Here is a 26,034-nt window from a genome sequence, read left to right as displayed (position 1 = left end):
CAATCAGCACATAATTATCTTCTGGTAGAACAACAGTCCACCATTCCTTTTTCCTGGAAGTCCATCCAAGTGGCTATTTGAACCCTGATCTCCCGTGTCTTAGTCCAATGCTTTAATCACTGCTCTCTTGGGGGAAGAAAAGGTATCCTGCCAGACAGTGTGGCATTCTCCAGATGTTGTTGAGTATTTAACACCCAGCAGCCAGTAAGGCCAATCCTCAAAGGTGAGGGGAAATGGGAGTCCCAAGAGACATCTGGAGGGGAGCATTGCGTTGGCAACCCCAGTGCTTGGAGGGTGTGAAACACTTGCCTAGGTGGATGGGTTTTTGGACTAGTCTAGTGGCTAGTTTTCATTGGCCACATCTGATCAAATGAGGGGAGTTCTTGGTTTCCCCAGGATGAGAGGATGCTCAAGTGGCCTCCTTTATCTGCCTTCTCAGTCTAAAAAGGGCACTACGAGAAACATGCCTCAATCAACTAATTATCCTCCTCATCAGAGGGAGAAGGCTATTGATGGCTATGTTCTGCCTGTGCACTCTGAATACCAGTTGCTGGAAACCAGAGGAGGGAAGAGTGATGTGCTCAGCTTCTTCTTGCAGGTTTCCCGTGAGGCATCTAGTCAACCATTCTGAGGGCAGGATGCTGGACCAGGTGGGCTACTGGCCTGATCCGGCAGGGCTGTTCTGATTTTACACCTCCAGTATCAAGAGCAGGTTGCCTCTCAATGCCAGTTGTTGGAAATCACAAGCTGGGAGAGGTGCTGTTGCTCTCACGTCCTGCTTGTGAGGGGCTTTCCACTGGGGCATCTAGGTGGCCACTGTGAGAGCAGGAAGCTGGACTAGGTGGGCCGTTGCCCTGAACCAGCAGGCTCTTCTTATGTGCTTAATAACTTATGAGGCATTGGTTCTGCAGAAACCTGCAGGTCAAGATGTTTCCATTTGGGGCCGGGCATGTGTCAGTTGACACCACCATCACCACCGGCCACTTCCTTTGGTGTGAGACATTGTCCTAGGTGCTGCTGGCTATTTCCCCCCTCACCCCCTGCCCCTCCCAAAGCCCCTTGCAAGAATGTTCCACCCAGCAGCCCAGCTGGGGGATGGTGGGTGGGGATTCTGCTCTCTTTCTCTTTCTCTCTCTCTCGCCCTATAGAAAAATTTAGGGTCAGTGTTTCCTCCCTCCCCCTCCCCAGGAGCTGAGCTTGCCTCTTCCCAAGCCATTTTGAGGACCACCTCCCCGCTGGGACTTGGAGCCACGAGCCTTTGGCTTTAACAGGAACCCACTTAGCCATATGGAGCTGCTCTTTCTCTCCCGCAGCCTTTGGGTAGGTGGGTTTTTTCCAAATCCATCTGTTGGGATCTTTTTTTTCTTTCCTTTTTTTCAGTTGCGTTTGGATGATTGAAAAAAGCATTGAGGTTTCCTGGATTTTCTTTTTCTTCTTCTGTAGGTGTAAGGATAAATATAACTGAGAGGTGCATGTTAGAGGGCAAAGCAGTCTGGTTGGATTTTTTTGCGTATTTATTTTGTGCTGGTACTGAAGTGGGCTCCCTCTCACCTCTGCCCTTCCTCCAGTATTTTTGTTTTGGAGCAAAAGGAAAACTGTAAGGCAAAGAAGCTATAAGATCCAGAAAAACTGATGTGCATTGTGCATTTGTTGCACAGAGTACCTGGGTGGAGACTTTGTGGCTTTCTGCTTAAAGGTCTGTTTCTTCAGAGAAAGAAGAGAAGAGAGCGAGCGCTTTCCTTTTGCTGCTGCAATTTATGATCACGGTGACTCACTTGAGTTTCATCCTTTTCAAAACCTGCACAAATGCAAAGGTGGAAGGATGCTGTCTTTTTCTCCTTTTGTGTGCTGCTGGGTGAGCTAGGTGTCAGTTCACCAGTGGCTAACTGGTGTCATAGGGACCAGAAGCATCAGGGACTGAACACAGGAAGCTGCCTTATACAGTGTCAGACCTTGGCTCCATCTAGCTCAGTTTTGCCTACACTGTCTGGCAGTGGCTAGAGAGGTTTGAGAGCAACGGGACTTTCCCAGCCCTGCCTGGGAATTGCCAAGCACTGAGCCTGGGATTTTCTGCATGCAAAGCAAGTGCTCTGCCACTGAGCTATGGCCCTTCTCTTATAACAAAAGGATCCTGGTCTCATGGTTCTAAATAAAGGAATGATTTTAAGCACCAAGCTTTCCTTACACTGACTCTAGCCCAGTGTTGTCTACGCTGACAGGCAGGGGCTCTCTAGCCTTTCAGGCAGGAGGTCTCTCTAGGGCTTCCTGGAGATGCTAGGGATCATACCTGGGACCTTCTGCATGCAAGGCAGATGCTCTTCCATTTGAGCTACAAGTGGACATGGTGATGGGAGAGGTATATTGGGTAGGAAAAGCCACCACAGTAAAAAGGAAGCATTTGAGGTGCTGGTTGGACTTTGTGAGCTCCTTCTCCACTCTCTCCTACTCCAAAACGGGGTGCGCCTGAGAGAGGGGAATCTGATCCAAAGCAGAGAGTTGCCATCATGGCTGCTGGTTATTTTCTCCCTTCTGTATCCTGTCTTTTCTCTCTTTTTTTCTCCTCCCCTCCCCAAAGTCCCTGTATTCCAGTGGTAGTCCCCACCCCTTACACCCAGCAAGATGGGGGTGTTTGCAATATAATAGCTGTTTTCCTTGAGGCTATTTCTCTCCCCCTCTGTTCTCTCCCTTCCACACACCCCACCCCCCAAAGACAAGCAAAGCGGCTACTGGGGCAGATTGTGGACCGCTGTCGGAATGGGCCTGGGTTCCACAACGACGTGGACGGCAACAGCACAATCCAAGAGATCCTCATTCCGGCGTCCAAAGTGGGCCTCGTCATTGGCAAAGGTGGAGAAACCATCAAGCAGCTACAGGTGGGCAGGATGCAGCTTCGGACAGATGCTAGTAGGAGGAGTCTGTGGCTACCAGCCACGCTGGCTCTATTTTCTGCCTCCGCTGTTGGAGACAGGCTGCCTCTGAATACCAGTTGCTGGGAACTGCAGATAGGGAGAGTGCTATTGTGCTCATATTTTGCTTGCAGACTTCCCATAGTGGGCATCTGGTTGGCCACCGAGAGAGCAGGAGGCTGAACTAGATGCGCCTCAGACACCACTCATTTTGTATAGAGAGGCAGTCCTTGATGCATTGATGCCCTAAGCCATACATGTATTAATTCACTAAATCCGGATGGCAAGTTACGTCTGGGGTATCTCAGGGATGGCCTGAACACTTGATCACTGAGATCATCTGCAGGAGCATTGTTAATCATTCTCTGAATTAGTGAGGGTCACTTGATAAAGAGAACCCAAGCCTTTAGTGTAATTAGCCCAGTCCAGTGGGTTGCTTGGCCGATAGAGATTCAGCAGGCAGTATATACTTATACACTTATACTTATATATTTTTATAAATAACTAAATAAGGCTGTATAGGTCAAAGCCAGCACCTTGAATTGGGTGTGCCTGTGTGTGGGTGCACCCACACGGTCCCCACCCCCCACAAAGCAAGGTTAGAAGGAAGCATTCAGTTGTAGCCAGTATAAGTGTGCAGTTCATTTTGGGTTGTATGGTACCTGCAACAGTTTATGTTGGCAACCATGTTTCCACCCCTGCAGGGTTTTATATATAAAATATATTGAATTCCTGCATTACAAGGGGCTGGACTAGATGACCAGTGGGGGTTCCTTCCTACGCTACAATTCTATGAATGCGCCATGACCACTAGCTTTTTAATGCAAAGTAAAATTGCAATTGTCTGTGTTTGGGTGGTGGTGGTAAAGTGTGGCTTCCTTGTCTGCTTTTCCCTCTTCATTTTACGATTGCTTGCATTTCTTTTATGGAGTTATCAGGAAAACGTGGCCAGACCAAGCCACTTAACTACATAAATGTCCATAGCTGCGGTGGTGGTGGTGGTGGGGCTCCTATTGCTTATCTGTGCTTTTTAAAAATCCCCCCCCCCCTTTCCTACTTTCGTAGCCTTTCTGCCTGTTTTGGCATTTCCATTTATTTTTTTGTGGCGCTTTCTCTATCTCTCCCTCCCCATCGCCATTGGTACGTCTGCAGGAACGAACGGGCGTGAAAATGATTATGATCCAAGATGGCCCTTTGCCGACTGGAGCGGATAAACCTCTCCGGATTACCGGCGATGCTTTTAAAGTACAGGTGTGTATCAAAGAGGATTTGCCGTCGTGCTGATGGAACGTTAGGAGGATTTAGAATAATGGCACAGTTGGCAGTATTTGTGAGCCACAGTCTCTCGTATTGTGTGTGTGTGTGTGTGTGTGTGTGTGTATGATGGAGTTGGGTGGGGGCATCTCAAGCCTATGGGCCAAACAGTCCTTTTCCCATCTACATCTTGCACCCCACACCCACCCTGCCTTTACATTAGTGACCCACACTAATGAACCAGAATAGTATGCAAATCCTTGCACTGCAGTGATAAAGCTGCCTCTGCATGCTTCATGAAATTGCAATAAAGAGACTGAGTGTGGCGTGCTGGAAAACTGTTTCAGGCTAGTGGTTATCTGTTGCTGGAAACACAGGGTGGAGAGAGTGTTGCTCTTGGGCTTGGGTCCTGCTTGTAGGCTTCACAGAAGCATCTGGGTGGCCACTGTGAGAACAGGATGTTGGACTAGATAGGTCTTTGGCCTGATCCAGCAGGGCTCATCTTATGTTCTTAGGTGAGGGGAGCCCTAGGTTTGGATCACTCCCCACTTCAGCCATGAAGCTCCCTGGAGAACCTTGGGCCAACCTAACCCTGATGTCTGTGTTCTGCCTCCGCTGTCAGAGGCCATATGCTGAATAGCAGGGACCACAGAAGGAGAGAGTGTTGTTGCACTCATGTCCTGCTTGCAGGCTTCCAATAGGTTGGCCGACAGAATGCTCAACTAGCAGCTGGGCTCTTCTTGCATTCTTAATCCCGCCTCACGTGGTTGCTTTGAGGATAATAAAAATAGGGGAACCCATATATGCAGGCTTGAGAGCCTTGGGAGATTAGCAGGAGAGAAGTGTAATAGGTGTAATCTTCTTTTTGAGAAGACACCTTTGGAACTCGAATAAAGTAATGGTGTATTTTGGAAATGGAAGTGAGGTTATGGCAGGAGGTTAACTATGGATCGGTGGCCTGAAAAAGTGGTCCTGAGGGAGGGCCAAATCTGAAAGCTCAGTATCTTAAACAGTGTAAGCTTTTTGTGGTGGTTGAATATTTTTAAACTTACCTCCACAAGGTCTAGAAACAAAACTTTTGCTTTGTTCATGAAAGCTTAAGAGAGTTCACGAAGTTAGATACATCCCCACCGCCCCCGCCAGAAACCAGAGTCTGCAAGTTTGCAAGTCTACTTGACTAGTAGGGGCGGGGCAGTGTTGTTGCACACTGTAAATATTCAACACGGGTGGTAACGGGCTGATGCAGATGAAGCCACTGAATGAAAAGGGAGGCATATTCTGGCAAAACTAGAACAACAAAATACCAAACGAAACCCCAAGCTCTAAGGAAAGGGGAAGAAACAGCATCCCAAACAGGGTCCACTGAGCATGCTCAGTAGTCATGGAATGTTGAGCGTGTCAGAAGAGAAAAGGCGGAATGGAATACCCCTGCTTTGGGGGAAATGGTTAGCTTGTGGAGAAGCCACTCCTGTTAGGAGGCAGGGATCACATTTAATTGCCAGGGGCCAAAGAATCTGTAATCAGCTTGCTTTCCTCTTCCTGCACTTGTACAGCAAGCACGAGAGATGGTACTGGAGATCATTCGAGAGAAAGACCAGGCGGACTTCAGAGGCGTACGCAATGACTTTACTTCCAGAATGGGTGGAGGCAGCATAGAGGTATGGACATGTCTTGTATGTTACAGAATAATAGAATTGTAGAGCTGGAAGGCTCTCAAGGTGTCATCTAGTCCAACACCCTGGCAGCACAGGAATCTCCTCCCTGGGGAAAAAAATAGGGAGTGGGGGGATTATCATCATCATCATTTTTATTCATTCATTTGCTGAGTGTTACTTGCATAGTTTTAGGTGGCTGTGGAAATTTCACATTTATATATATATAAATGCTTCTATATTGCAGTTTCATAGAACTAAGTATCAGTGCAGTCAACAACAATTATAAAAACCACAGTAAAAATTTTAAACAACCTGTCATCAGCTAGCGTATTACAAAAAATGTTTTCTTAATTTCTTAATTGTCAGCATAAGGCTGGTGGCCAAGACAATTTTAAAGCAAGCCTTTGAAGGTTAAAATAGAAAACACTGGCTGAATTTCTTATTGGAAGACCTGATTATGCGGGATTGGGCTGATGACACCAACTTCTGCTTTTGGGGGGTATGGGTGTGTGCAATAGAGTATAAGCAAATGCTAAGCAAAAGAATGTACTGAGTCAGCACCTTGGTGTATTCATCTTGTCCAGTGGTGTCAACTTCATCCTTGGCTAGCCTTTGTCACCCTTTTGACTTCCACCCTGGATTGCCAGGGTTGAGTCCGGAGGAATATGATCCCTGAGGACCATCAGCCAGTGCCTGTAGGACAAGGAGTCATTGTCCTCCCTCCGTCCTCTGGGTTCATCATCCTGCCTTCCCAGCCCTTCAGGTTTCCAGAAATACAGAAAACAAGTTTGGGAAAGAGGGTGTGCTACATGCGCAAAACAGTGTTCACAGTCTTCCCCCAGCCCAGTGCCCTCTCATCAGCCCCAGCCAGCATGTCACAATGGTCAGAGAGAGAAGCCTGAAAGGGCCACATCTGACTACCAGGCTTTTAAGGTTTCCCATTTACCCATCCCCAGAATGTGCAGCTTTGGATGTGGAGTGTAGGGTTCTTTCAAATCTGAGGTATAAAGTGGGGGCAAACAATGCTTAGATTTGCCCCCTTCCTGATATGGGTGTGGCTGCCTCTGGGAATTGCAGAGCTGGGCTTTGCTTCCTGTTCCAGAAAGTGGGAGCAATGTTTTTTCTTAAGTACGTGAACGTGTCTCTTGGCTTGGTATTCAAGCTGCCTGGTGTAGCTAATGGGACATCTGTGTTCTACCTTTCTGGGTCTGCTTCCTCTCACTGCTTTTCTTTCCTCCCGCTAGGTCTCGGTGCCTAGGTTTGCAGTGGGAATCGTAATAGGAAGAAATGGAGAGATGATAAAGAAGATTCAGAATGATGCTGGTGTTAGGATTCAATTTAAACCAGGTCTGTCTAATTTTTAGTGTATAGCCTGTAACTGGCAACCACGTTCTCTCCCCCTTCCAGGGAAGCTGTTTTATATCATTGGTTCACTCAGCTCAGATAGTGTCTGTATACTGACTGGCAACAGCTCTCCAGAGTTTTAGGCAGGGGATATTCTCGGCTGTATCTGGAAATGCTGAGAATTGAGCCTGCCACCAAGTTACGCCCCTTTCCTAAAGTTGAGAACATAGCCTTTATACAAAGTCAGTTCACTGAACTCAGTACTGCCACCACCAAGTGGCAGGAGTATTGAACCCAGGGGCTTTCTGTACACAGAGCAGGTGTTGCACCCCTGAGCTTACAGTCGCATCCCCATCTCATTTCGGTGCAAGGCCCATAGCCAAAGATCTGGGGAGGGGATCAGAGCACAAGGGAACGCTTGGAGGGGGGCACTGTAAATCAGTCCAAAGCAACAGGAGCTTAATTTCACCAGTGTATGTTGCATTTTTAAATAACATGACACAATAAAAATGTTAAAACAATTACAGAATTGTAAGTCAGTCTTAGAATATGCCCGGGGCAAGGGCAGGTTCTGTTCCAAGGTATATTTTGTTTTTTCTTCTGTGCCAGCTTGCATAGCCTTAAATTCCACATGTGATGTGGCAGTCCTTTCCTCTGGGAGATTTTGCCCCTGAGTTTCTTGTTGCCACCACGTAAATATTGCTTCCTCAGCTATAGTCCTGGAGGCATGTTTTAACCCTTTTTGAAGTTTTCTTTTATATTTATTGGTTGGTTATATTGATTTGTTAACAACAAAAATGCAGACATAACAAAAAGTAACTAAAACGAAGAATTAAAAGTTAAACCCTAAAGTGTCACAGCCTTGAAGGACCAAATTACAAAGATACAACACAACTCCAAAGGGATGATAAAGTATTAACACAGACAGAGATTCCATTTACAAATAATAAAAGTATTCTTCCATTTTAAGTTTTGTCTGTATTGAGAATGGTGGTTCTGTATAGTCTTGCATGAGCCAGATGTGCATATATTGGTGGCACTGAGTAACCATGTGGCTTGTTTAGTTCCCTTCTCTCATGGGAAGCTCCTTCCTCCCTGCCTTTTCCCTCTTTGTATTTGTATTTAATTTAGGGTCTGTTTCCTCTTGCTTCACAGATGATGGGATTAGTCCGGAAAGAGTCGCGCAGGTCATGGGCCTTCCGGATCGGTGTCAGCATGCAGCTCACATAATCAACGAACTCATTATCACTGCACAGGTAGGTGGGACATAGGAAAGTTTCAGATGCAGAGTAAGGCCACTGATCTGTCTGGATTGGTGCTTTCTACACTGACTGGCAGCAGCTCTCCAAGGTTTCAGGCAGGGGAACATTCCCATGCCATTGTGGGGGATTGAAACTGCAACCTTCCGCATTCTAAGCAGACGTTCTGCTATTTAACTGTGGCCCTAACCCTACACAAAGTTGTTTAGGGAAGTTTTGATGTTTGATGTTTTATTCTTTTTTAATATTCTGTTGGAAGCCGCCCAGAGTGGCTGGGGAAACTCTGCCAGATGGGCAGGGTATAAATATATTATTATTATTATTATTATTATTATTATTATTATTATTATTATTATTATACTGAATCAGACAATTGGTCTATGTAGCTCAATATTATAGTTCAATATTATCCATGCTGACTGGTAGCAGTTGTCCAGAGTATTGGACTGGGCAATTCATCCCAGTCCCACCAGGAGATGATGCCAAGGATTGAAGCTGGGACCTTCTGGATTCAAAGCAAGTTCTGTACCACTGAGCTATGGCCCTTCACCTCAAAATTAAGTAAGATTCTAGCCCTCATACAGTTCTGAATAAAAGGTTGAATTGAATAAGAACTAACTTCTGCTGAGTCAGAGCACTGGTCCATCTTGCTCAGTATTGTCTACACTGACTGGCAGCAGTTCTTGGGGTTTTCAAGCAGTCACTCCAAGCCCTGCCTGGAGATGTTGGGGAGTTAACCTGAGACCTTCTACATGCAAAGCTAAGTGCTCTACCACTGAGCCATTACCCTTATTCTATAAGTGCTGGTAGTGTTGTTAGTTACATACTTCAGTGGTGATTTTTGAGGGGGCAAATTCACCAGCTGGATGAGTTACCAGGTTGGCTGATACTACCTTTCATTCATTTGCATATATTGAAGCTGAGAAACATGGATGTTGTCATCTCTTCTGCATACTAGCAAGAGACTTAACTTTAGAGCGAATTGTTGTATTTTTCCATGTATAAGACGCTTCCTGTTTTTTGGGACTTCGGATTAAGAAAACACCACTCAGCACTTACCCATGTATGTATAAGACGAGCCCCAATTTTAAACCATTTTTTTTTTGGTTAAAAAAAACCCTAGTCTTATACATGAAAAAATACAGTAATTCGCACGTCCTTAAGTTGGCTGTTAACCCTGGTGAATGCTGGTGCAGTAAATTTAGTCTGAAAATCATTTGGCAAAATACCTGTCCAAAAATTGCAACACTTGGACACTGACTTTCCATTTTCAAAATTATTTCCCTTGACTAGAAACTTGGAAAGGAGGATGACCCCACTTTCTGTCAGAAATCAAGACCTTGAAGAGCAACTGATCCACACCACAGTCACAGAAGGCCAACAAACTTGTTGCCTGTTATCCAGGATGGGAGGGACTTGTAAACACTGATATTATGGCTGAGTGTAGAATCCTTGTGGTTTCACTGGGTCTTGCTATTAAAGCAGGGGCTGCTGATGGGGGTTGTAGACCAAAACATGAGGCAGGCACCAGGTTGGCAAATTTTGATTTTAAGCGACTCAATGCATCCATTGGGCAGCAAGTCTGTTGTCTGAACGTATGGCGATGCAGCAAACGGCAAGTCCCAGGAGGACCATAAACATGTTAACAGGTGTGCCCTCTTTCTTCTTCAAGGAGCGTGATGGTTTTGGAAGCCTCACTGTGGCTCGGGGAAGAGGGCGCAGCCGCGGAGACTGGAGTGTTGGGACCCCTGGAGGCATGCATGAAATCACCTACACAGTGCCAGCTGACAAATGCGGCCTGGTCATAGGCAAAGGTAAGCAGCGTGAATCATAGAATTGTAAAGTTGAAAGGAACCCAAGGGACATCTAGTCCAACCGACTGTAGGAAGCAGAACTCAATGCATGGAAATCTTAAAACTCTGTTCTTTAAAGGTGGGAGGTAGTTCCGCATTGCCAGATATTGGAAGTTTTCCCAGTGTTCTGGTGTCAGCCTTCTCCCAGTTTTCCACCAGCATCAGAGACATGGTTGGAGGTGACACGATAGGTAGACTTCTTGGTGGCTGCTTCCATATTGTAGAGTTCCTCCCAAGAGGTCAGACTAACTCCCTCTTTGTTTTCCTTCCACTGGCAAGCTAAGATTTCCTTGCTCAGATGGACCTTTGGAAACTCCGGAGTAGGCAATGCTGATCACTGGGCTGCTGTTGGGGCAAACTGGATTTGAATTGCTGGTTCTAATCCAAACACATCCATGTGTTTGGATGTATTATAGCTATTGTTATTAACTAGTTTCTTTTTATTACTTTGTACAGTGGTACCTCCCGTTGTGGACGGGATCCATTCCGGAGTTCTGGTCGGATCCTGAGGTTTCCACAACCGGAGGGAACGCTTCTGTACATGTGCGCGGTGTGGTAGAGCACTTCTGCACATGTGTGCGCAGCGAAACACTTCCGGGTTAGCCGCTTTCACAACTCGAAGTTTACGTTACCTGAGGGTAACGTAAGCCGAAGTGCTCCTGTATTTTATAATGATGTTTTTAAGTGTTGGAAGCCAAATCCCAACTTGGAAGAAATGCAGGATATAAAGGCAATCAATCAATAGCATCTCTTTGCCCTCTCCCAGTGGAAACTGGCCTACACGCTCAAGCTGCCTTCTGGGGGTTTTCTTTAAAAACAAAACAAAAAACCCAGCCAGCTGACAGAGGTGCAATGTGCAGGACCTTTTCTGTGGTGGCCACCAGACTGAAATTCCCTTGAGTGACCTGCCTGGCTCCTTTTATTTCATGGGGCTCAGGCTCTGCTGTTTTAAGAATACATTTTTGGGACAGTATTTATTTGCTGTCTTTTCGTCCTGCTTCAGAGGAGCCTCAGGTACATGAAACAGCCCCCCCTCCTTCGATAAGAACTCTGATAAGCAAGATAGTGAGCTTTGTTGATGGGAGGGGATTTGAACTAGGTCCCCTACTTGCTCTTATGTCCAACACTGTGACCGCTTCCAGGTGACACCTAGACTTGGGCATTGAGTTTCCAGGGAAAGGGAATCAGTGTCTTACATTAGCAGGCACCAAGAGTGCCTCTGTGCTCACAACGCTTTAAGACTGCAGAACATAGACTGTAAATATATCAGGTAAATGTGTGGACTAGTTGGAGCTGCAAGTTACGTTCTCTCATTTTTCCAGTCTGCAGCTCATTACATTTCTGCATCAGTTTTCAATTTTTTGGTCTACTTTTAAATATCCTCACTATATAATCATTACTCTGGGGGTCAAGTGGCGTTAAGCCTGGTCCTCCTTTTCTAAAAGGGTAACGGTGGCGTTGAGGTCTGGGGCCAGCCTGTTCTGCAGTGGTCAAGTCTTCCTCCCTCCTGTGTGTGCCACTGCTGCAGAGACAGACAGCTGCCTCTCCGGGGCCCCATTGGATTTCCATGATAAACGCAGCAGTCTTGACAGATAGCGTGGCCAGCCCCTTCTCTTGTCAACATTGCCTTTTAGCCCCGTTTGATTAATTGCTTTACAATTTCACGTCCAGCTGCGGGGGGCCTCGCCTGCGCGGTCGCTCCCCCACCCACCCACATGCATCCGTGGTCAGGTGGAAGAATGGAAGCTCTCCTGTTGAATGGGTCTGTGCAGAAAGGCGCCATGTTCGAAGCGGGTGACCCTCGCTCATGAACAGAGGCGAAACTTCTGGCATTGGGCAGCACAACGTCATGTCATCCCCCCTCAAATTGTGTTGCCCTTGAAGGCGCTTCCTCCGTGCGGGTTGAGAGTTGCTCAGAATGGGGATGGGAGGAAGCTAGACTTTCCCAGAGAGTTGAAACTCACCGTCAGTGCCTGTGGTGCATTTTCATATTTGCAGCAACAAATATTTCCTCCATTCAGTGTTTGTGGGTTTTTGTAGTGCTTTGGGCGGCAAGGGGGAGAAACGCTGCAAAACTTGGTTTTGACCAGAGGCAATGGTCAGACAAAAGTGAGTCTGTGACCAATCACTGGCTCCATTGTACCGCTTTTCTCCTCTATTGAGAGATCAGTAGTCCGTCCCCAGCCAGCTTTGCAGAATTCCTCACTCCTAGCCCATAGAAAGAATTTAATTATTTTGAAACGGAGAACCACACTCTTTTTTTCTGTTTTCTTTTCAAAGAATCTCATACTCAAATTAACGCGGCACTGAGAGGCATAAGCAGGCGTTTTATTGAGTAGCGGCTAATTATCTGTCCTCATTTCTCCTTCCTCGAAGGAAATGTCTTTGGGAGTGAGATTCCCCTTTTGAATGCCTCTGGGAGGGCAAAAGGTCCAAGGCCGATGGGTGGACTTCTCAAGGGGCAGAGGGGGGAAAAGGTGACGCTCACTTACACATTTAACATCCAAACAAGAAGCTTCCTAAAAGAAAGAGGATAATGGTGTATTTAAGTTTCATGACATCCTAACGTCATGTTTTGAAACAACGTATTTCAAATAGTGGGCTCGCTGGCGGCGTTTCATTATGAGCCGATTTTAACTGACGGGCTGTTTTTGAGCGATGTGATGACTTAGTAAATTGAGCTGCAAGATAATGCCTTAAGTCCTCTTTTTAGCAAAGTCCCTTTGGAATGGTATTGCTTACGAATGGGCTGTGTTGGTAGTAACAAACCAAAGAGGGATCCTGAATGCAGTGGGAAGGCGGACTCACTGAAGGAGGGGCCCCCGCGGAGGCAGCCTTGCCCAAAGACTCCCCCAAAACGCAAAGCTGGCAGTGCCTGTTGATTACGGGGGGGGGGGGGGAGTTACGATGACAATACTTGCCCCACCATTTTTAAGTTGTACATGCAGAAAAAAAGCATGCATGTCCGTGAAAAGGCTGTTGCTTCAACATTTCTCCTTCACAAACTTGCATTTGTGTGTGTAATAGATGTAAATGGAAGTGTGCCAAGTAAGTCCCTCCAGTCTGTAGAATTTCCACTTCTACAACAGCCACACAGTCTCTGATCTGCATTCATTATGAGTTGTTCCTCTAGTGTGGGAGGTCCTTTGGAACTCCCTGTCTCTTGACATTAGGCAGGCACCATCTCCCTGCAAACCTTTCCATTTCGGCAGGCCTACCCAGAGAGGAATGATTTGGTAAAGTCTGTTCATAAATGTGTTTTTTAGACATTCTAATCTTTTTAGAAGTTGTTAAACATCTTACTTACATTTTCTTTTCATTTAATTATTATTATTTTAATCACAGGTATGTTTGCTGCCCTGGCTTCCTTTTGGGAGTTGGGGCAGGTTATGATTGTAATAAAATAACATCTAATCTACTGCTCAAAGGCTGAATTGGTTATAGTCCAGGAAGATTTTTTTAACCATTTGCTTGATTGCAATGCTTCTGAATACCAGCTGCTGCAAACTGTAGGAGGGGGGAGAGAATGTTCTTGTGCTGAAGTCTTGTTTGAGGGTTTCCTCGCTGGGGCATCTGGTTAGCCACTGTGAGAACAGGATGCTAGCCTTGGTGGGCCGCTGGCCTGATCCAGCCATGAGGCTCTTCTTATACATTCGGTCAGATTGGATGGTTTTCTTAAGAGTCGGAAGAAGAAGCAGCTGTTTCGTTCCATGCTAGGTGGAATTGCTTGCTTTTTCATGGATGTCAACTCAGCGAGCGTGCTTATGCCTGGTGGCTGCCAGCTTGGGATTTACTCCAGTTACTTGCGCTAACCCATCGGAAAGGGAGTTGGCGGAACAGAGCAAGCTGCCGCAGATGCTCAACTAATTGGTTTTGTCCGCTTGGATCGGCAGAGTGCCCTCTCCACCCTGTTGCCTTGGGTTTTGACTGGTGGCTGTATCCAGGACCAGGAGGGGTCAAGCATATCACAACTCCCCACCCCTTTTGTCTCCCTCTCTCCAAGCTGAGGCTAACCTCCCCTCTTGTGTGAAATTCCGACAGAAGAAGAATTGGCCCATTGTAGCCGCTGCCTTTGTTAAGCAAATTTCATTAAGAGACGGAGACCCTCCTCCAAGACCGTATGTGTGCTGCTGCCTTTTTCTCCTCCTGGCCCGCCAAGTCAAACCAAACTTTCATTAGTCGTGCTCCACCCTAGTACAAGCTGCTACTGTTTCACACTCGTTTAAAAAAAAAACAAAACAAAGGTAGCATCTTCAGAGTTTCCTTCACTATCGGCAGACATCCCACCAGCTCTTCCTCAGATAACCAAAGACCTCTTCTGGGAATTTGCTGGGATAAATTGTGCTCTGGGTGCATGATTTCACCGTGAGGGAGCAGCTAATTGCACCAGTGTCCGTTCACCTGCTTATTCACCTACAAAAGGAAGCTGCAGATTAGGTCCCCTGAGGGGTTGCTCTCTTCTAACTTACCAGTTTCCTTCTAATCCGCACTGGCTACCAGTTCAGGAACATAGCAAGCTGCTTTATGCTGAGTCAGACCACTGGTCCATCTTTCTCAGTATTGTCCACACTGACTGGCAGCATGGTTTCAAGCAGGGAATGTTCCCAGTCCTCCCTGGAGATTCCAGTGAGGATTGAACCTGGGGCCTTCTGCATGCAAAGCAGCTGCTCTGCCACTGAGCTGTGGTCCTTCCCCTAAAAATGAACTTATGATTCCAGTCCTCATTGTTCTGAATTGAGGGCTGGTTTAAATATGGACATAGGGAGCTACCTTACTGAATCAGACTGTTGGTCCACCTACACCTATTGCCTGCAGTGACCAGCAGCACCGTTCCATGGTTTCAGGCAGCAAACATTTCCGGCCTTACCTGGAGATTCTGGGGATTAACCCTGGCACTTTCTGCATGCAAGGAAGGGGCTCTGCCACTGAGCATACAGCCCTTCTTTAATTTACTATCATGCCAGATTCAGGGGGGCACTAAGAGGCAAATGGGTGGCAGTGGGATCTGGAGATGTAAATGACTATTTGAAAAGGGGGCATCATTGGATCGGTTTAATCAATTACGTTGGGTAAATTAAAACTAAATAGTTTTAACTGTGTTTTGAATAAATGTGCCATTAATTGTTACTGTTTTGAATTTCATTGTGTTGTTAGCTCTCTTAGTGGATTGTGCAAACTCCTATTCTGAATAACGCTTTTTATAGGGGGCACTGGGGTGAGTTTATAGAACCACAGAGCAGGGTGGTGGGCCAAAAAAAGTTGGGAAACATTGGTTTATTACTGTGTGTGTGTTGCTACTGGGGCATGATGGGAGTTGTAGTCCAAAATAGTTGAAGGACATGGCAGTGTGATGAGGACAGATCTAATCCATGTGGTTGGACCTTCCTCCTCCTCTTTCATGCATTCACGATAGCTGCTGAATATATAAGTAAAAGTCTGATCAGGTTCCATCTCCTTTTTCTTCCTCCCCTCTTTCTTCTTTGCAGGGGGAGAGAATATCAAGAGCATAAACCAACATTCTGGAGCCCATGTAGAGCTCCAGAGAAACCCGCCTCCCAACACCGACCCTAATGTACGGATATTCACCATTCGGGGCATCTCCCAGCAGATTGAGCTTGCGAGACATCTCATAGATGAGAAAGTTGGTGTAAGTTGCGTTTCCTTCCCCATCTACTTTCTTCTTCGTTTTTTAAAATAAAAAAGTATTTTGGAAATTGCAGTCCAATGAAGAACAAGACTAGCAAAACAATGTCATTGTTACAGTATGCAGCTAGAAAGAAGTGATAAGTATTGAAATAATAGAATCATATAATTGTAGAGTTGGAAAGGGACCCCAAGGGCCATCTAGTCCAACTCCCTGCAAATCACCATCCAATTGGTCTATAACAGGCATAGGCAAACTCCGGCCCTCCAGATGTTTTGATACTACAATTCCCATCACCCCTCACCTCCGGTCCTCTTAACTAGGGATGATGGGAATTGTAGTACCAAAACATATGGAGGTCCGGAGTTTGCCTATAAAAAACCCCACCAGGATCAAAACATCCACCGTGGTCATTCTCCTACAGTACTTGAGGCTTTTTTTTAATTTGCAAAGGTGATTGGTGTTTTTGCCGGATGCTGAGTCCCAGTAAGTGATTTGGGGCACCATTGTTCCCATTGTACAGATGGGGAAACTGTTCTGAGGCTAGAGCCAGTGCTGGGGAAACCCAACAGCCCCATTCAGCGCGTCCTATGCATCTTGCATAAGAACTCTGGGATTAATTGCCAGCTGCGATCAGACAGGCAACTAACGTCACAATGCTCAGGCGCCCATTTGAAGGCATTTTTATTTGAGAAGGCCTTAACCAGTGGGTGGCCCAATCCCTTACGTAATACTAATTGCATATATGCAGATAGGGTTTTTTTTTACTGTTTTTATAGAATTCATAATATAGGGATTTATTGCTCTTAGAGGTTTCAGGGAATGATTTTACTGTTGTTTTTTTAAATAAAGTGGGCTCTGCATTGCTTATCCTACTTTTATCTTGTACCCCTCTTTGAACACCCTCTGACTGTGAAGCTGTATATAAATCTGTAAACATGAAAGAGAATTAAATTCTTCATTTTGAGAAGCCTTCCTCAGCACCTTAAATATCAGGTGCAGTCTCACTAAGTCCAGAGTGGTGAATAAATTACCTGTTTGTTTTTTCTCCAGGGTACTGGTCTGGGTGGTCCTGGAGGTTTTGGCCAGAGCCCCTTCAATCAGGCACCTGCTACACCTCACCAAAAGTAAGTAGTTTACTTGCCTGCTTTCCCTTCACCTTTAGGCTGCTCCCCCACCATCAAATAGGATTGTAGGTGTGATTATCATTGAGCAGCATCCTTGGTCTGCAATGCTTTTACAGAAGAACAAGAAGTCTGTGCACTGCCCTGATGAACTTAATTAAAGCCTGTAATTTTGAGGCTCTGGGAGATGGGAGTTGGGGGCAGGGACTGTGGCCCTCCCAAGTGTTACTGGGATGCCTGTAGCCACATGCAGCCTTAAAAGGTTGATAAACATAGCATGGGCTTCCCTTCCCTGTCATCAATCTCATTGGTTCCTTCCATTGGATTATTGGTTGGGCAGGAGGCCGTTTTACCATTGACTTAAATCAGGTTGGGAGACTGTTAGCTCTCCTGAGTTAACTCCCACCATTCCTGGCTATTGCCCATGCTTGCTGGGGCTAATGGGAGTTGTAGTACAGCAGCATCTGGGCATGGGAAAGGTTCTAAGAAAATACTCCACTGGAACCAGCGCCTTTTTATACCAATGTGTCAGTAGTGAAACTTATCCACACCTGATCTCTTACACAGCATGGTCTATTTCAACACTTTTCAACAAACTTTAATCGCAACTCACCAATGTGCCTGGACTACCTTTCACACCTCTGTTGCTAATGGCCTTGTCTTCCACAGCGGTCCTCAGGCGTTCATGACGCAGGGTTGGGGTGGCACCTATCCGACGTGGCAGCAGCCTGGGCAGCAGGTTCCAAGTAAGTGTATTGTAATTGTAGAGATTGCAGGGGGACGGGTGCAAGGATCACCCATGTTTAAGTTGATTGGGCTCAGCTGTGGGGGACCTTTTACTCTCCATATGTCACTGGGCTACATCTCCCATTTACCATTGGCTATGCTGATGGGAGTCATGGTCCAATAGTATATGGAGGGCTACAGGCTGCCCATCCTGGGACTCGTAAAGGAAGCATGACTTCACACATACAATATCTGGAGTTCCCTGTCATGCGGCGGCCCAGTTATCTACTAGCACTTTAGCTAAACTTTGGCTAAGCAGGTGCATATGGGAACTTGTAAAAATCACAGCCACTTCATTCCTTCCCCCTCTCCCTCCGGTCATCCTGCTTGCCACAAAACTCACACCAAAGCTATGGTTTAGCTTAACCCTATGTCCAGATCTAGGATCTTGGTTTGTCTGGAGCAATACAAACCATGAGCTCAGGTTTGCATGTTAGGCATATCTGTAGCAGCCTATTAACTTGGGCTTCCCACTCTCCCCACCCTAATAATTCCATTGTCTTTAAGATTGAGACTGAATCGTGCTCAGAGCTCTGCTCATCAGAACTAACAAGAAGTACCTGCTTCTTTCCCCTTCTGCCTCTGAGCAGAGGGGGCACCTTCTCCTCCCCACAGCCCTCTCCCACATGTCCTCTAGATTTTAATTTCCCCACCTTCAGTAAATTAGGTGGGGTGAAAACACTTTGCCATGGAACACGGTGTCCCATCAACCTTGCTGCAGACTCTATGTCGTTCTCCTTGGAAGAGAATGCTTTGGTCAAGTCCTTTTTAACTGCCCTCAACGCTTCCCTGCACATCACTGTCCTCCTCTTCCCCCACCACACAACCACCCTGCTTCAAAAACTTCCCATTGCAACAGGATGTGTGTGGCGTAGTTAGGTGGTCAGAAGGTGCTGTTAGTTTTTATTGCCCCGTTTCCATTAAAAATCATGAATGCCAGCTCTTTAGAAGGAAGCCTTCTCCATAAACACTGTTCTGGGCATGTCTCCTGACTGGTAGTCAGGTTGCAGCTCAGCATTTGAGCTTATCATTTGCATGCAAAAGGTCCCAAGTTCAATCTCCAGGTGAGTCTAGGAAATATGCTTGTCTGAAATTCCAGAGAGCCACTGCCAGTCAAGAGTACACAATGCTGCTCTAGATGAACCAATGGCCAGACATTTAACAGCCAGCTTTCTGTGCTCCTGTTTAATTCAGCCCTTTATTCAGAACTATGAAGACTACAACCTTGGTTTGCTTTTTTAGAGGAAGGTTCATAATTCAGTGGTTAAAGTAGATAGCTTTATGCTCTGTGAATTTGTCTAATCCCCCTTCAAAGCCATCCAAGCTGGATGCTTAGCTATGGTATAGCTTAGCATTACTAGCAAACTAGGGCAGGTTGTGGTAGAGACTCCTGGTATTATATGCTTGGAAAGAAGTACACTCTCCACCATGAGCTACTTTGGGGGCCTACATGCCTATCACGCAGGGCTAGTGTTGTGTGTGTTGTATTGTGTTGTGTTGTGTTATTATTATAAATTATTATAAATTTATTATTTATTGAATTTATGTACCACCCTATACTCGGAGGTCTCAGGGTGGTTCACAGAATAAAATCAAAATATAAAACCGCAAAATACATAATCAAAATAAAAACAACAACCCAATAACACCCCCAAAGTGCAAGAAGCACTGTTCTCTGCACCTCCCAGCCATTATTCTTTCTTCTCCTTTTTTCTCTCTTATACAGGTCAACAGAGCCAACAGCAGAACAGCCAACCAGACTACAGCAAGGCGTGGGAGGACTATTACAAGAAACAGAGTGAGTGAAAATGAGTTTGGGGTGTGTGTTGCAGTAATTAAGAGTGTTGAACTAGGACCTGGGAGAGACCAGGGTTCAAATCCCCATTTGGCCATGAAACTTCACTAGGTGACAATGGGTCAGTCGCTACCTCTCAGCCTAGCCTTCCTCACAGGGTTACAGGTTACAGGGACAGGTGGTCTGTTGTTGTTACTAGTTTACCCATCCTTCACTCTAAGGTCCCAGGGTGGGTTACAAGAATTAAAACACAAAATTAAAAGCACTTTAAAGCAACTTGCCACTACAGAAATAAGCTGGATTCCAAAAATATACATCTCAAGTGTCAAAACCTAGGATGAAGAAGTACATCCACAACATTCTTGTTGGCACTCAGTCTACCTCAGAAGACAATGAAAGAGCGCTCCTTTGGGGGTGAAGTCAAACTGTTGGAGAGTTACAGCTCCTTCTGTGGCTGTAGAAACAGAAACGGAAGAAAAATGTTTTGTTGCAGCTGGGGCAGATGAATGTGTCTGGTTGTGCTGCTGCAGATGCACCATGGCGTTTCTTCTCTCTACACTCTTCCCAGTGCTCAATCTTCCTCTGGTCACTGCTACTGATGTATGACCTGACTGTCTCTAGGCACTGTGGTTGTCTGCAAGGGATTACCACATGGTAGGGTTGATGTTGTCAGCCTTCAGTTCACATTTGCAGACATCTTTGTAACACAGAGTTGGTCTGCCAATAGACCTAGTGCCTGACACCAGCTCCTTGTAGAACACATCCTTTGGGAGCCTGCCTGGAAGAGCACATATTCTTTTGAGACTCTGTTGGACATGTGATTCCCAAAACCTCCCTGATGTAGTGCATGTGGAAGGCATTGAAGCTACACTTCTGGCAGGTGTAAGCTGCCCATGTCTCACTACCATAAAGCTCAATATGTAAGCTTGGTGGACCTTCATCTTGGTATTGGACATTAGCATCATATTCTCCCATATCCCTTTGGAGAGGCAAGCCATTGCTGTAGCTGCCTTGCCAATACACTTGTTTAGCTCAGCATCAATGAAGAGCTTGCTGGTTATGGTGGAGCCCAGGTAGACAAAACCATCTACCATCTCAAGCGTGTGGTCGCCAGTGCTGATGACATCCTGACCCAAAATGTTGGTGTTCACTAGACTGATGGTGAGGCCGAACTCCCTGCAGACTCGGGCAAAATGGTAGATGGTTTCTGTAGTTTCCTCAAGAGTGCACTGTCAAGCCTGCATCATCTGCAAACAACATCTCGGATAAGGACCCGCAACACTTTTGTCTTGGTGCAGAGACTTGCCAGGGTGAACAAACCCCCATTGCTCCTTGAGTGGATGTACACACTGTCTGCAGTTGAACTGAACTCATGTGAGAGTAACAAGAAGAAGAATATGTCAAAGGGAGATGGGGTTGAGAGCACAGCCCTTCTTCAAACCACTCTTTATAGGGAAGTCACTGGAGGATGAGCTGGATTTCTGGACGGTGCTATACCTGTTCTTTGTGGAAGGACACAGTGATCTTGTGGAGGTTATGTGGACATCCGGTCTTGTTAAGCTATGTGAAGAGTCTCTCTGGTTGACTAGGTCAAAGGCCTTCATCAGGTCTATGAATGAAATGTGTAAGGGGTTTCTCTGCTCTCATCATTTCTCTTGCAACCAATCTTAGCAACCAAGAAAGAATCTGTAGAGTATGGAGGTAATCTTCCAGGTATTTGGGGCCTGAGTCATAGTGGATTAAACCTAGCACCTTCTGTATTGCAAAACAGATGCTCTACCACAGTGTTGTAGCCTTTCTCCTAAAAATAAAGATTCTAGTCCTTGTGAGTCTGATTTAAGTAGGAATATAAGAAGCGGATGTTCTCTGAGTCAGACACTGTCAGTAGCTCTCCAAGGTTCTGGGCTGAGGACATGCTTACTGTGCATGTTTGGGATCTTAACCCTGGGGGTTGTTGAGGGGATACTAATCATAATTAAAGGATGCCTGCCCTGGGTCCTGTATTTGGAAAGGGGCGGGATCAGGGTTTGGTGGGTGCAATTGAGTATTTTCTTACTTGCTTCCGCTGGCGCTTGACTCTTTGTTGTTCTTTCTCCACCTCCTATCCCTCCAGGTCACGCTGCCACTGCTGTGTCTCAAGCCAGCTCCCAGCCTGACTACACGATGGCCTGGGCAGAGTATTACAGACAGCAGGCTGCTTATTATGGGCAGACATTAGGGCAAGGCCAGGCCCACAACCAGGTGGGTCTTGCTTCTCTCTGCTGTATCTACACCCTTCTTCCTGATAGCTGTTTCCTTGCATAGTTTAGTCATGAAATAATTTTGCAGAAACAACCAGCCCTGTGTATCTTACAAGATCACTTGTGACATATCAGCAACTGCCCGCTCCCAAAGAATCACCTCCCAGTTTTTGAAACGTTTTCTGGAAGGGGTGACTGCTTTCCAAACCTAGTTTAACTTCGTTTAAACTTGAAACTTAGGTCCCGCCCCCCCCCCCTCATAACACTGGAACTCATGGACAGCCAGTGATGCTGAACAATGGAAGGTTCAGGACAGATGAAAGGAAAGGACTTCCTCACACAGGGCATAGTGAAACTCACTCCCACAGGGGGCAGTGATGGTCACCAACCTGGATGGTTTTAAAAGAGGATTGGGCAAATTCATGGAGGAGAGGGGCTATCGATGGCTACTTGCCATGATGGCTATGCTCTGCCTCCACAGAAGCAGTGGCACTTCTGAATACCAGTTTATGGAAGCAGGAGGAGAGAGGGCTTGTGCTCAAATCCTGTTTCCCACGGGCATCCTTGTGACCACTGTGAGAACCAGAAGCTAGACTGGAAGGACCATTAGCCTCATTCAGCTGGCTCTTCTTACCTGAAGTTTTCCAAACTTGCTTAGCCTCTTCTGGACCTGGTGAAAGCAAAGGCCAGAATGTTAATAGTGTAGTTTGTGTTTCCAAGTAATGGGCTCCCTGCTGGCAAGCAGCTGATTTTCTGTTTTCCCAAATTTTCTGAGAGCTGAGGTTTGTTTGCACTCCTCTTTTCTGAATTGAAATTGAAGTCACACTTTGCTCCTTCACTTTAGCTTTTTAAGGTGGTGTGAGGTAGCATGGAATACTTGAGAATTGCCACCCCCTACATTTCTGTGCAGAAGCCAGTGGTAGATGTCTGCTAACTGGAGAAGAGGGGGTGCTCTTGCCCACTCCCCTGCCTTATAGCCCCCACCCCAAGGGGCTGTAACTCAGTAGTAGAGCATCTACTTTGAATTTTTATTTTATTTATTTTAATTTAATTTATAAACCACCCACTCTGTGCAGCTCACAGCATATGTTGAAACATACTAAAACATCAAACATTTAAAACTCCCCGTTACAGAGCTGTCTTCAGGTGTCTTCTATAAATCAGATAGTTGGCTCTCAGATAGTATGTAGAAGTTCCCAGGTTCGATGCCCACTGGCATCTCCACGTAGGCCTGGGAGCTGCTGCCATTCCCCCAAAATAATGACTCTTCCAGACGGAGGCATCCTCCCAGCTCTTGCATGCAGCAGGGAAGCTGTTTCTCAGATCAGGGAAGGGCGACCCTGTGGCCTTCTAACTGTTGCAGGACTTGTTCCCACCACACCTGAGCACCGACCATGCTCACTGGAGCAGGTGGGAATTGCAGCCCAACAACATCTGGAAATCCACACTGGTTAGCCACCTCTAAACTAGGTGTGCCTTCCCGGTCTGATCCAGCAAGGTGGTTCTTGTGTTCTAAAATGTTCTTGAACGTTTTCTTTCTTAACAGTGGTTTTTCATTTTGTCTCTCTCTTCCCTCCCCCCTTCTCCCCCTTTGCAGGAGCAGTAGAACAACATCCTTGACTCTTCTTTGTTTGTTATTTTCCCCTCCCTGCCCCCCCCCTTTTCTCTCTCTTGCTCTCTCGGAATCATTGTGGAAACAAACCTTTTTGTAACAGAGGGTTTCTAGATTTGCACCATTTTGATGAAGAAATCTTGCTTTGGTTTTTTTGGTGAAACACTAGTTGTTAGGATAATCTACACTGAACTTTTTTCTAAGAATCAGGAACAATTAGTAATGTACTTAACTTTATGGACTTTGCTGGGTAATCTGTTTGGGGGAAAATGTTAATTATTTTGGGGAGGCTTTTTTGTTTGTTTTCCAAATTTATAAGGAAAAGAAGAGAGAGAGTAAGAAAATAAGTGAAACTCCAGGGTCCTTTTTTTGGGGTTGGGGGGAGAAACCAGAGAATAACCATCATCGAATCTTACCCCAGAGCTGTGACATTTCAACAAGTGTTTTTAGTCCCCGTCCCCCCACCTCTTATTGTGTGTATTCCACCCCCCTTTCTTCCACCTTGTTTAAATCTTTTCTGTTGTAACAAAAAAAGGCTTGGAAGTCTTAGGTGATATGTAACAAATTAAAAAAAAAGAAAGAAATTTTTGAAAAACAGTATTTAAATATTCTTAAATATGTAAATTCATTAAATATATGACTTCTAATTTCTTGTATCTTGGCTCTTTTTTATTTTATTGCATTTTTAAGAAAAGAAAGAAAAGAAACTGAACTATGGTATGTTATTGTAATTAATTGTGTGAATTCTTTTATCAAGACAGTTACTGTTTGCTGTCAGGCTGGTTATCAAGGGGGGAATTTTTGTAGGGGGGGCTGTATAATTTTTAGAGATCTAAAGGGGTAATATAAAAAGATGTGTTTAATTTTTTTTAGCGATTTTATTCTGCTTTCCATGTTCTCCATTTTCTGGTTGCATCTGCGTATCTAAGACCTCCAAGCTTTGTCTAAAACAAAAAACACACAAAAACAAAATACTTTTTGTCTATTTCAGAAATAAATACTCTTATTTTTAATATTAAGATAAAACTGCTATTATTAGTACTTTTAACAAACACTGTGGAACATTAAGTCATATAAAATAGTAGTAACTATTTTTTAATTCCAGGGTGTGTGTGTGTGTTTGCTTTCCCCCACCCCTCAATTTTTTTTGTTCGTTTATAAGTATTTTCTTATCTTAATATTTGTCGAAATTTTACCTAGAGAAATAATTAAAAAAAAAATCTAGTATTAACCCCAGGTATGCCGCTGAATACTTTTTTGATTTAATAAAAGGGATATTATGGTTTCCAATGTTTACTTGTAGTGTTTTCTTGTACAGATAACAGTGTATTTTTAAAGGAGAAAAAAATAATAATAACGGGAAGTAAAGCTATTTTTTCTTGACATTTTTAATTGACCTGCGGGACATTCCGTTTTGAACTGTACTGAAGTTATTGTTCTAGGATCCTTCCCCCTCCCTGATTTCTTTATAATGCTTGAAATGTCTAACTATAGGTAAATGCAATTGGATAATATTGAGCATGATGTGTTTTAAACAAATGAAAAATTGTTCTTTTTATTTGACTGACAGTTGCATTTTACACTCTCTCTATAATAAAGCAAATCCACAAGGAAACTTGTGGGTTAAGTATTAAAAGTCTGTTTTTTATCACTGCTCCATTACCTGAAAAAAAAAGATGTCATGTAGAAGCAGCATTTTAAAAAAAAAAAAAGTACGCCTCCCCATCCTCTCTGTTTTATCTTTTTTTGTGGGTTTGTGTGTGTGACTAGCTTTTCTAAAGGCTATATTATAGTGCTGTTAGCTCCCAATCAAACCTTTAATTCTTTGTGAACTGTGCTGAAATTTCACACCTAGGTTCTCTTGCAACCGCAGAGCTGCAAAGGTGGTCTCTCTCCCCCCCCCCCCCCCAGTAAGGTGGTTATGGAACAGCCCCAGAGCAAGGAATCATCTCGCTAAAAGGAGGCATGTTATAAGCAAAAAAACCTCAGATGATTTCCTGCTTCTCTTCTCTGCAACTCAAACCTGGGGAACAAGGTGGCATTTTTTTCTGCCTACCACTCTCATTTCTCCCCCTCCTTTCCCAGCCAGAGCCCTCCTAATTTCAGGTCTGCAATTCTGGCCCCACTTACCTGCAAGTAAACCCTACTGAACCCAACAAGTATTCCTCCATGGGTTGGTTGTGGCTCAGATTATGGTGCAAAATGCTGCTGTATTCCCCCCGAGTTCTTGGCATAAAACTCCTTTCCTGAAGATAATTGTATCATTACCACTCTTAGTAGCTGTGTGTGTGTGTGTGTGTGTGTGTGAGAGAGAGAGAGAGAGAGAGAGAGAGAGAGAGAGAATGGATTTGGTTGTGTGTGTGTGTTTTTGATGTTTTATTTATTGTTTATGACTGCTTTTCTTATCATGTAATGTGTTGTGTTCATGTCGTAAGCCACCTTGAGCATGCTTTGACCTATGGAAAGGAGGCGTACAAATAAAATTATATGTGTTGGTGTGTGTGCATGTGTGTGTGCATGTCTGTCCCCTTATTTATCCTCCCTCCCCCCCCCCTTCTGTCA

At 45.2% G+C, this 26,034-nt stretch overlaps 1 protein-coding gene and 1 long non-coding RNA gene across 12 annotated transcripts in view; one reads left to right on the top strand and one right to left on the bottom strand.

Moving 5' to 3' along the window:
- The window catches only part of FUBP3 (far upstream element binding protein 3), a 60,153-nt gene extending 35,045 nt beyond the window's left edge, over window positions 1-25,108 (top strand). For all 11 annotated transcript variants that reach the window (XM_083423780.1, XM_083423774.1, XM_083423779.1 and 8 more), the window contains 12 exons: window positions 2,711-2,873; window positions 4,059-4,157; window positions 5,714-5,818; window positions 7,060-7,162; window positions 8,315-8,415; window positions 10,091-10,232; window positions 15,758-15,918; window positions 16,969-17,042; window positions 17,709-17,785; window positions 19,552-19,623; window positions 21,734-21,861; window positions 23,458-25,108. In XM_083423780.1, coding sequence (XP_083279906.1) covers window positions 2,711-2,873; window positions 4,059-4,157; window positions 5,714-5,818; window positions 7,060-7,162; window positions 8,315-8,415; window positions 10,091-10,232; window positions 15,758-15,918; window positions 16,969-17,042; window positions 17,709-17,785; window positions 19,552-19,623; window positions 21,734-21,861; window positions 23,458-23,466 — 1,234 coding nt within the window. In that variant the 3' untranslated portion in view covers window positions 23,467-25,108. The remainder of the gene's footprint in view (window positions 1-2,710; window positions 2,874-4,058; window positions 4,158-5,713; window positions 5,819-7,059; window positions 7,163-8,314; window positions 8,416-10,090; window positions 10,233-15,757; window positions 15,919-16,968; window positions 17,043-17,708; window positions 17,786-19,551; window positions 19,624-21,733; window positions 21,862-23,457) is intronic.
- On the bottom strand, window positions 24,366-25,760 carry LOC310669792. The gene is made up of 2 exons (XR_014507394.1): window positions 25,625-25,760; window positions 24,366-25,580 (listed from the first exon to the last, which is right to left on the bottom strand). It is a non-coding gene; the product is annotated as an uncharacterized lncRNA (long non-coding RNA).
- Window positions 25,761-26,034: the final 274 nt, after the last annotated feature.

This window comes from Podarcis tiliguerta, assembly GCF_965153285.1.
Source record: "Podarcis tiliguerta genome assembly, chromosome: Z".
In the NCBI taxonomy this organism is placed as follows: Eukaryota; Metazoa; Chordata; class Lepidosauria; order Squamata; family Lacertidae; genus Podarcis; species Podarcis tiliguerta.
Note: the sequence above shows the minus strand (reverse complement) of the source record. Positions and strands in the feature narration are given on the sequence as shown.